The sequence below is a fragment of the Anoplopoma fimbria genome, chromosome 14, assembly GCF_027596085.1.
Source record: "Anoplopoma fimbria isolate UVic2021 breed Golden Eagle Sablefish chromosome 14, Afim_UVic_2022, whole genome shotgun sequence".
NCBI classification, from domain to species: Eukaryota; Metazoa; Chordata; class Actinopteri; order Perciformes; family Anoplopomatidae; genus Anoplopoma; species Anoplopoma fimbria.
Window position 1 is genome coordinate 3,167,292 of NC_072462.1, and position 11,219 is coordinate 3,178,510.

Here is an 11,219-nt window from a genome sequence, read left to right on the forward strand (position 1 = left end):
TTATTGTTTTCGTAGTAATTTGTTTCTGCACTGTACTTTTGCTCTGGTTTATGCTCTCAGATGCTTGTTTAAGAAAGGAGATGCACTTATGACTTCTGGTGACTAGTAGTTCTCTTGAATACCTATGTTGAATACACTTCCTGTAAGTCGCTTTGGATAAAAGCGTCTGCTAAATGACTGTAATGTAATGTAATGTAATGTTTGACGAGAGGAAGGAAAAAAATCGTCAAAGGGTCATTCAAGTAATTTGTCACCAATTTAAAACAGGCACTCCTTAGATATATTTATTTTATGAGTTGTGAACATAAATGAAAGTAATATTCATTTACAGTGAAATGAAACAGAAATCACACGTCTATTGCAGGCCTGCTTCCTTTCCCTTCAACACCTCTAAATGGCCGAAGGCACACCTGTTTCCTGTATATAACTCATTGTTTGCCACAATATTGCTTTTCTGTTTCTTACTATCCAAAAAGCAATAAATAAAGTTTGTCTTTTTACGACTTTGGGGCATGAATTTCAGAGAAAAGAATGTGTGTGGAGGAACTGAGATAACTTATATTTAGAGGACTTACAGTAAATAGTCTTTCAAATTATTATAAAAAACATAAGCATGCTTTTTGCTGCTCTCATTTGTGTAAAGAAATGTTAGTAAGAAGCCTGTTTTTCTCCACAAGAGGACGACATCCCCCTTCATTATCGTACTATTACATGTCATGTTTTTGTTGTACTGTAGGGGCCACTTCATCTCTGAATAATACAATACCTCTTGCCACAGTATTTATACGCCATGTGACATTAATTATTCAAGTCGTCCCTTAAGACACAGTTCTTGTAATCACAGATTGCTCAGACGATTTGGATGGTTTCCTGTACTGGTTTCATGCTTTCTGCTGTCTAAACACCATTAAAACTCTGCGGTGAATTTAGGCCACGTTTGACAATAACATTTCAATGCTTTTAATTTGAAATTGCTGCCCAAGTCTTCTTCTTCAAAAGCACTCTTATTTCTGTTTTTTTAAACACTTTTTTAGAGGAAAAAAAAAAGTAGGAGGTTGTAGTTGCAAAAATTATTAATTGTATTTTAACATTTGATAAAATGTCTGTGTGTAATGTTTAAATCTACATTAAATCTAATGTAGTGGGTTCTTTTTTTGCTCATGGGTCAGTAGTTTTCCAAGAGATAATTATTATATTATATATTATCACGCTCTGTTTCTGTTGCCCCTAAATGGCCCAAAAAAAACAGTTTTTGCAGGTTGTACAAACAATCACCAGCTGCAAATGCATACACATCACTTGTTAGGATATGATGTTTCCCTCACTTGACTTGTCCTCATTCATACTCACTAACCTTGGTAGTATTACCTGATTTCTTATTGCCCTTTTTTTTACAGATCTGGCATGCATAACGCCCACAGGAAGTGTGTGGCTAATAAGTGCCAGGTAAATGTTCCAACCCTCGAGCTAGAGGCTACTACCAATGAAGCAGGATTCATTGTGTAATTTGGAGGAGGGGGCTGTGAGAGGGGAAGGAAAAGAGACGAAACACTTTGTCATACCTGTGTTGTGTCACTGTGGTTTTGAATCTTTTCATTTGTGCTTCTGTGCCAACTTTGGTTTCGTTGGTTGAGAGTGACGTGGACGTTTTTATCAATGATTCAGAGAAAGGAAGTAGATCATTTCCAAAAATGAAGATGAATCAAAAAGTGTCTCCATCTCCTAAAAGTTTACATTTAAGTCATCACACTTACTTTTTATTTGACTTCAATCTGATTTAGTAAAGTTTATTGTATATTCAGGATCATTGTCATGCAGGGAAATTAATAATCCTCAACACAAACAAATAGCAAGTTTTTGTTGACTTGATTCCGTCTACAATGGAACATAGTCATTTAGGTTAATCAACAGCTGTTAGATTTTTTTTATTTAATGTTATTTTATACTTCTCCTGCACTACATTTAAGAGGAACATATTGTTCTTCTTATTCATTTCACATGGTCATGAATTGATTCAAGTTTCAGAAAAAAAGACAAGAATTTGTTAAAGTAAACTCATTCACAAAAACAATAAAGAGTAAAAATATGTGCTCTCAGTATTTGCAGGCTGCATGGAGGTGTGTAGAAATCGAGCGCTGCAGGGATGGGTTTTTTCTAGTTCAACCATTAAGAAGATTTTGGATTATTACAGAAAATAAAATCTGTTGCAAACAAAAGTTTATGATACTTACAGGTTTGGTTCAGCAACATAATCTTCACAAATAAACACCATTATTATGACTTTTGAAGTGTGAATACCATCAGAAGAAGTCAAAAGCTAAAGTGAGGCTATAAAGTGATGCTGTTTTAACCCTTACTGCCTGAATTTATTTACAATTATATAAAAAAAATATTATTTGTGTTTTTTTCTGTCATGCAGATGCTAAATTAAGTGGATATTGTTAATTTCAATATAGCACATACAATATATATAAATTCTGGTATGAGGCAAATTAGCGACATTAGGCATAATTGGGTATAATAGTAATTAAACAAATTCGGAAGCGGTTTGAAGCGAATTCGCGACAATAGTTTACAAGGGGACACGTAAAAGCTTCCAAATTCACCAGAGGTGAGCTATTTACTGACATATTTGATATCGTAGAACAAAATGTTTATATCTCCAAAACTCATATAAACCACACAACCTATTTCAGGCATTTTATCAAAAACCCATTCAAAAAACTCAGGAACACAGGAAGTGCAAGAATGCTGCCTCATTTCCGGGGTTGAAGGACTCATTCTTGCAGAACTCTACACACAAATGAATATAGTTACTCTAGAGCTTCATGTTTTAAAGATTTGATCATCTTAAACTACCTAAAATTATATAATTAGTGGTAATGGTGGAACCTGAAGTTGCTCAAAATCCTACGTTATATTCACAGTCTATCTAGTCATCCTGATCGTCCACATCTGTCTATTCTGTACACACCACATCTGTTACGTGTCTGTCCATCCCTCTCTCTTCCTGAGACATTTAGTATTTTTTACTCTGGGTGAATAATGACTAGTTTAGGACTTGATACACAAAGTTTAGAACTTTGACGTTGGAATGTGACATTAGACTTCCTGTTTACATCCCCCAAAGCATCATGGCTAAATTTATTTCCAATACTTAGAGCATGATGTTCTGTTTCTCAGAATGTCCCATTAAGGTGTTTTTTATATTCCTGGAGAACTGACACTCCTATATCCATCCAATTATTTAACAACCTTGTTTCCCACAATGATGAAGATCTTCTACAACATTGTTAATTATCTTTGTGTTTTTCTCACGGATGTCAAAATTCTTTGAGTACACAATCATAGCAGCGTTTTGGCTCAAACAGCTCTGCACCTATGTCTAGTTGGGACATCAAAAAGTGAAAACATTAATATTTTTTTCAAAAGATATGGTAAACATTATTAAATCCCTCTACAACACAACCCTGGGGGTAAAAAACGGGCACGTCCTCCCCCAAATGTGCTCTCTGAAGCACAAGTACATGTTGCCGGGAGTACATTCTGTACTAACTGAAAGTGAACTTTAGTATTTTGTATATTTACAATGTGCTATTGCTACTTTTACTAAACGATCTCAAAATATCCTCTTCCTGCTCTGTGCCTTAATAAATCACTAACTCTAGACAAGGCATTACATTAAACACACTTCCACTTTGCATGTTTGACTGTAGGTTTCCTGCTCAGCTGCATAAACCGCTCATTAACACCATCATATTGTTACCCCTCCAACTGCACCCCCAATTTAAAATGCAGATTCATCAGCAGAGAAAATTTCAGTCCATGCATGCAGGGCAAGTTTATTAGTGTAGCTCATTTTAGCAACAAGTCAATTCAAAGCACTTTACATATATAACATTAAAAGACACATTTATGTGAGTACAGTTAAAACTGTCATTTAAGATCCAACAGAATAAAAACAAAAAAACAAGCTACACTAGAATAAGGTATGAAATAAATATAAAACAATGCAGTGTAAGAAATTTGAACTGTAAAGAGACACTCAAGTGGTTTAAAGACGGACCACAGTTTGCATATTTTATTATAGGCTTTTTAATACCAGACACCTTCGTCTGTCCGATGACCAAAAGGTTCCTCTTTCAGCACCATTTTCATTCTGTCCTCCTGCACACACACACACACACACACACACACACACACACACACACACACACACACACACACACACACACACACACACACACACACACACACACACACACACACACACACAAACACACATAAATATACAGAATATCTCACTGCTGGTTTTAATTTTCACAGATCTGAATCATGCACCAGATGATAAAATCGTTTTTTCGTGAGGAAAGTGACGTCTCTGTCTGCATATTTTTGTGACTTTATTTCTTCTCAAGAATGAATTCAAATAGAGGAAACCTGGCATTCTGTGGATTTTGGGGATGTCTGTTCATCAGCTTTTGAACTTTGGCTGTTTTTGTCCTTTTTCCCAGCACTTTAACACCCTGTTGTTGAATCCAGTCCGCCTGGACGATACCCAGAGGACTATAAAATGTGCCGCAGATGACAAAGAAAACAACAGGAATCAAACTGGGCTGGAACTGTGCCAGGGACTTCTCTGTGGACTCTAATCTCCCACAGTCTGCATCCTGCCTCCTCCTGTGAGAAGGAATGAGCTCATGTTGGTTTTAGTTACGCCCAAACCCAGCACGCTGCAGGAACAACATAACCTCTGAAGTGAACAACATGTCCAGCTGCACTCTCTCTCACAACAGAATTTAAAGCGGAAATTATCAATATCTTTACCTTACCGTCAAGAAATAATTATCACACCGCTCTGCAGGAGCTCTGTGGAGCTTCATGGTATCTTTCTGCTTTTGTTTTGGTTTTAAAGTCCCCAATTTTTGCTCTGATAAACCCACAAAATGCTTCCTGTCCAGTACCAAACACATGAGAGGCAAAGTTAGCATCTAGCAGGTGAAAATAGAGGAGCATTTAGCAGCTAAAGGGACAGATTTCTCTTTCACGAGTTGGTGGAGACCAAAACGGAGCTAAAATAGAGAGGTTATTAAACTTAGATTCATCAAGACGACACAAACTCGTCTTCAAATTAACTATAAAGTTGCTCAATAATTACTGGATGTGTAAATAAGGAACTGGAACTGCAAACAAGTTCCCCTTTTGAATTTAAAAGTTCAAGTTTGCAGATAGCCTGGTTCTGTTCAAAGGTAACAAAATCCGCCTTCAAAGCTCTCTAATCTGCACAAAAAGTATAAAAACAACCAGTTCGAGGTTGTATGTGCCAGGATATTTTTTGTCCACCAAGGGCAGTGACTTCCTTGTGTCTTCACTTATTGTTCTAGTGTCTTCACGCTGATGACAGGACTCCAGGAAAGATGTAATATGTGTGAAATTAGTGAGCTTTAGAGACGCTGGTGGGCAGATTTGTTTTTCTACATTTGAGCATAGCCAGGTCTGCAGTTTCCAGACTTTATACTAAGATAAGCTCTGTCTTTTGGCCCCATGCTTTGAGCAACAAAGTGAGCAAGCGTATATTCAAACAATGTAAAACTATCACTAAACACCAGAAAGGGAGACCTGTAAAATCATGTGGTTTAGTTTAAATAATGGGCTTTTAGAAATAAGAAACAGATCATTGTGACAAATATTTTTGAGCGGAAACAGGCTCAGTCTGTCTGTCTGTGAGCTCAGATACAGAGTCCCAGTGGATACAAAGCTCAGGATGGATGAGTCAGACATGAACCCACTCAGAGAAAGTAACCAGTACACAACGTTTTCTTTCTTTCTAACAAACACATTCTCACCATGTTTTCTGTCATGTTTCCTCTTTTTTCACTTCTGCTTTATAACTACAAACCACACTTGAAGGTGAACTTCAGCTTGTTCAGTGGGAACGTTTAATGCCCAAAAAAGGAAACATAAATATCATGTAATCTTCTGGAAAGAGAGTCTGAACATGTAGTTTACAGAAATAAGTAAACACAGAATTGAACAGAGACATAAAAGGTAAAGGTATTCTGACCTCATCATGATATCATTTTAAACATTACTTCCAAACTCATTGCAAATTGGCAAACAAATTGTGCTTTCCCTCATTTAGAATTGAATCTGCTCTAAAATACCTCTTTTAATTGAGACAACACTTCCTGTAAGTCGCTTTGGATAAAAGCGTCTGCTAAATGACTGTAATGTAATGTAAATGTAATGACTGCTGCAAACAGGAAGCACTTTAGCTCCTCCAGGGATTCACGTCACACACAAAGACAAATATGTTCTTTTTCGTCCACTGAAAGTGCGTTGGTGGATGTTTTTATATCTCACATAAACATTCAAGTTACTTGCTTATTGCTACCAGCTAGTTACTGTACATATCACAGTAACCTCGTTACAGGGCACTGATGCAGCTAACCACACGTTTAACACCTCATAAACACACTCGAAACTACAGGAACCTTTTTTAACTTTTGATGGTTGAGATAAAAAGGTGTGGGGGGTTACAGTGGAGGTGAAGTGAATGCATGTGAACAAATATGACAGTAGTTAACAAAAGATCTTTTAGAATAAACTAAATCGTTAGTAGATGGTAGTTTGGGGGAATTTTACTGTTTTTCACATTCAGAATGGAATAAATGCCTCATGGACAGATCTTTTCTATCTATTTGTTATAGTCTGAATCCATAAAACACCAATATTGTGCTATTTTGGCTCAATGGATGAGAATTTATGTGTTTAAATAACATAATCCAGGCATTAAGCAAAAGTACATTCGATCAGAATAAATTAGATTAGTTTAGATCATCCAATTCAAACTTACTTTTTTAGTTTTTCTGAACTGATGTTTTGCTTTTGTTGTTGATGTTATTTGAGTTCTGTTTCTTTTATCTTAGATGCTTTTATTATAAAGCTCTAAAATGATATATAATTGTGAACACATCTTTACTTAGTGACTTGAATTTGTAAATGTTTAGAAATAAATCTCATACAGAAAAGTTATGTTGCACTTTGTAATAGTAAATAAATATGTACTTATTTACTTTATTGTGTGTTTAATAACGTTTCATGAAATCTCAGATAGAAAAAAGTTACTTTGAAGACTGGATGAAGGAATGCAAACAAGTCATTTCACATTTCTGAATATGCTATTCTTATTTTAAACATAATATATTAAATAATCCACATTAAAATCACATCAAAGGAAACATGAGCCTAATAGCCATGAAAGCTTTGCTGCTTTTGTTCTGGTTCATTCTCACATGAACAGTTCGGATGCTCGGTGACTGTAAATGTGACATCAGAGGATCGGAATGTGTTGCAGGCTGTAGTTGGTGATGGACTGTGGGCGGACATTAAACACTCTGCTGTCTGCACTGGGTGAGACGACACGGACAGCGTTGGACTGCATGAGGATTATCGATATTTAATAATATTTCTGCTGTTTTTCATGACTTTTTGCGCAGCAATGTGTCCAAAGACTTTGCTGCTGGTGCTGGTGTGCGTGCACGCTGCCTCGGCTGCTGCCAATAACGGTGAGAAGACCTATTTATTACCATTTTATTACACATAACTTCATTTCTGAACTTGTTTGGTTTTCTTTGTATGTATGGATTACCATTTTTCTCAGTAAATATATTTCTAAAGGTGCTATTGACATGAAATGTTCACCAGATGTCGGTAACAACCCAAGTAATCCATACATACAAAGACAACCAAACAAGTTCAGAAATGAAGTTATGTGTAATAAAATTATTAAATTATATTTATTATATTATTCATTTAGGATTTAAGACTAATCTCACTGCACATTTGGTACAATATGGTGGGAAAAAAATGCATACTTTGAAAATATTTACTGGAGATACTTAGATCGAATTCCAGTCAAAAGAATATTAATCATTCTGATGATACATTAATTGTTTAAATGTCAAACAGTCTCTGGTTTCAACTGCTTGAATATTAACATTTTGTAGCTTTTGGTTTGGTCAGACAAAACAAGACATTTGATGACGTCACCTTGAGCTTTAGGAATTTAATCGATAATGAACTGTTGGTTGCAGCCCTGTAATAAATTATAATAACACAGTGGTTAACTAGAATAATGACTATTTTTTATATATTTATAAAAGTTTATGAAAAAATTCATGTAAAAAAAAATGACCAAGAGTCAAAGTGACGTCATCAAATGTCTTTTTTTCAACCAAGAAGTGCCAAACTCAAAGACGTTTAGTTAACAACATAATACTGAGAAAGACCTGAAACCAGAGAATACTTTCTTTTTTTCACAATTGTAGCTTTAAAACGAACAAAACTTATTCTTTTCTGTCCGTCGTCTAATTGATTTAAGGTTTGCAACTCTTTTACCAATAACTCTCAGTATGGGTTAAGCTGCTTACAATTTTCTCAATTAATTGTTTTGTCAATAACCCAGCATAATTTCAGATAAGATATTAAATTCAATGAAATAGAAGACAACAAATATTCACATTTCAAAATCTGGAAGTTTTAGATAAAAACAACATTTTGTATCAAAAACAATAGTCGCCTCTTGTTTTTCTGTTGTTTCATCTCTATAAATGAAATCACTATATGAATAAAATACCTGTCAATGTCCCGAATAAACAACCCTAAACCCTGACACATGTCTTTCTCTCTCCAGTCAGTGCACGAGGGAGGACCTTCACCTTCTTTGACCCTTCGGCTGACCACCTTGACCTGAGTGACCTTTATGCAGACAACAACGTCTTTAAATCTAATCTCTCCAAAAGTATCTGGATGCGTAATGCGAACGTCTCCGTCCAGCCTAACATCTCCGAGGCGGCGCTTCAGTTCCTAACGGGCCCCGTGTCCACCATCCTCATCCCGTCCTTCTACACTCTGATCTGCCTCGTCAGCATTCCCATCAACGTCGCTGCCATTCTGGCCTTCGCCCGGGGGATCCGACCCAAGAAGCCCGCCGCCATCTACATGCTGAACTTGGCCTCCGCCGACCTGCTCTTCGCCTCGCTGCTCCCCTTCAAGATCTCCTACCACTTCGGCGGCAACGACTGGATATTCGGCCCGCTCATGTGCCGCGTGGTCACCGCCGCCTTCTACTGGAACATGTACTGCTCCGTGCTCCTCATAGCTTGCATCAGCGTGGACCGTCTCCTCGCCGTGGTCTACCCTATCGACTCCCTGTCGTGGAGGAGGCCCCGCAACGCCAACATAGCCTGCGTGGCCATGTGGATTATATCCCTCGCCGGCTCCGTGCCCCTGGTGCTCTCCGACCAGACCTTCCACCTCCAGGAGTTGGACATCACCACCTGCCACGACGTGCAACTGGCGAGCCAGCTGATCTGGCGCTACAAGGCGTACTTCGTCACCCTCTGCGTCGCCCTCTTCTTCCTGCCTCTTCTCGTCATCGCTGTGTCCTACGCCCGGGTCATCTGGTCGCTCAGCAGAGTCCCGAAAGGTTTCCCTGGAAGCTCCCGCAGGAGAGCAAGAGCGATTGTTATGGCGTTTACGGTGCTGGTGATGTTCGTGCTGTGCTTCACGCCAACGAACTGCCTCCTCCTGGCGCACTACCTGCAGTTCAACAAGGGGGTCCAGCAGAACCAGGAGGCCCCTGACGGTTCCTACGCCGTCTACCTGGTGTTCCTGTGTGTCGGGAGTCTCAACTGCCTCCTGGACCCTCTGGTCTACTACTTTGGATCATCCCAGTGCCAGAAACAGCTCTCCAGCGCGCTGAGGTGTCAGAAGGTCACGGATGGGAACAGCAACAGCAGCCATTCTGCGTTCAGCAGATCCAGCAGCAGAACAATTCTGAAATCCAGCCGTGCAGAAAGCTCCAAAATGAACACTCCGGTCGCAAAGATGGACTCTTACCAGGCGAACCTCAACAGCCAGTACAAGAAGCTGCTGGTGTGATCAGATGAACTGACTCCTACCTGTGATTTTAAAATCATTAAACAGTAGAAAGATTGTATTATGAAGTCCAAGTAACAGCCAATAAAGAGCACAAAGTGAATCTGTAGTTTATTTTTCTTTCAGGATGAAGGGAGGACGACTGAAGTGCTGCCAACAGAAATAACTTTGTTTTGTGCAATGACAGAAGAGGCTTTTGATATGAAGGAAGTAGAGATTAGATAAGGAACAGTTGATACTCTGAAATGCTTTTTATTTTTTTGCACTGTAGAATAAGAGTTTATTAAGTTTATAAGCTGCAAGTGAATCTGTTAGTATTAGAGTTAACGGAAGGAAACTATTTGCTACTTTGTCTTTTTTTATGTTTCACATTTGAAAAACTGTCAATGTCGTACTTTTTACTTTTTTTAAAGAAAGTATTCACCTTTTATTTTCCATGTTTGGCATCTGAATGAATCTGTTATCTTATCGTTGTGATAGTGTTTTGGAGATAACAGTAGTTTGTTGCACGCTGCTCTCTGCTGGTTGGAAGTGTGAAGTACTTCAAGTATATTATACACAGTATCACTGCAGTTTTATTGTCTTTTCTCCTCCAGCAGGAAGCGCTAAGATACTGATAATAAAAGGAAACCTCTTTATCTGTGTTTATATCGGTCTCAGCAGAAAGTCATGTGATAGTATAAAATAGATACTGACCGAATAAATACTTTTTGAATCTTTTAATGTTATACAACTTGATGTACTGTTGAGTACTTCTCTAAGTCCACTCGATAAGTCTGCCAATTATCTTTTTAATTAATTGTTCAGGATGTTAAATGTCCAAAGATTGTAAAAAAAAACCTGTTTCATCACAGTTCCTGAGAGTCCGTCTTTAAATGTGTTGTTGTGTCTGAAAACTTTCCAAAAACAAAAAGATGTTCAATTAACATTGAAACACAAAGAATATAAAGAATATATACTTCGTCATGTACAAGACAATTTCACTTATGTACATAAAGATATTTCCTTATTTGGTGAAATAATGGTTTGTGGTCTTTTCTTTGTTTTGTCACTTTCATTCAATGTAAAGAGCTACAACTTCAGCTCTTTTCTACATATTGGGTTTAAATTAAGTCAAAGAAATGGTTGCTTTTGGTATTATCATTATTTACACACATTTGATCCCTTTATTATAGAATATGGAATAATATGTAACAAAGGAAGACTTGAACCAGCTTAAAGAAAGAGTCAGTCATCCAGTAACCAAACTAAAATATTGCTCTTAATATAACATAATC

At 37.5% G+C, this 11,219-nt stretch overlaps 1 protein-coding gene across 1 annotated transcript; it reads left to right on the forward strand.

Annotated features, from left to right (window-relative positions):
• The first annotated feature begins 7,410 nt into the window (after positions 1 to 7,410).
• LOC129102558 (proteinase-activated receptor 1-like) lies at positions 7,411 to 10,943 on the forward strand. Its single transcript, XM_054612763.1, has 2 exons — positions 7,411 to 7,568; positions 8,696 to 10,943. Exons 1-2 carry the CDS (start codon positions 7,484 to 7,486, stop codon positions 9,943 to 9,945), a joined length of 1,335 nt encoding a protein of 444 aa, XP_054468738.1. The 5' UTR covers positions 7,411 to 7,483; the 3' UTR covers positions 9,946 to 10,943.
• Positions 10,944 to 11,219: the final 276 nt, after the last annotated feature.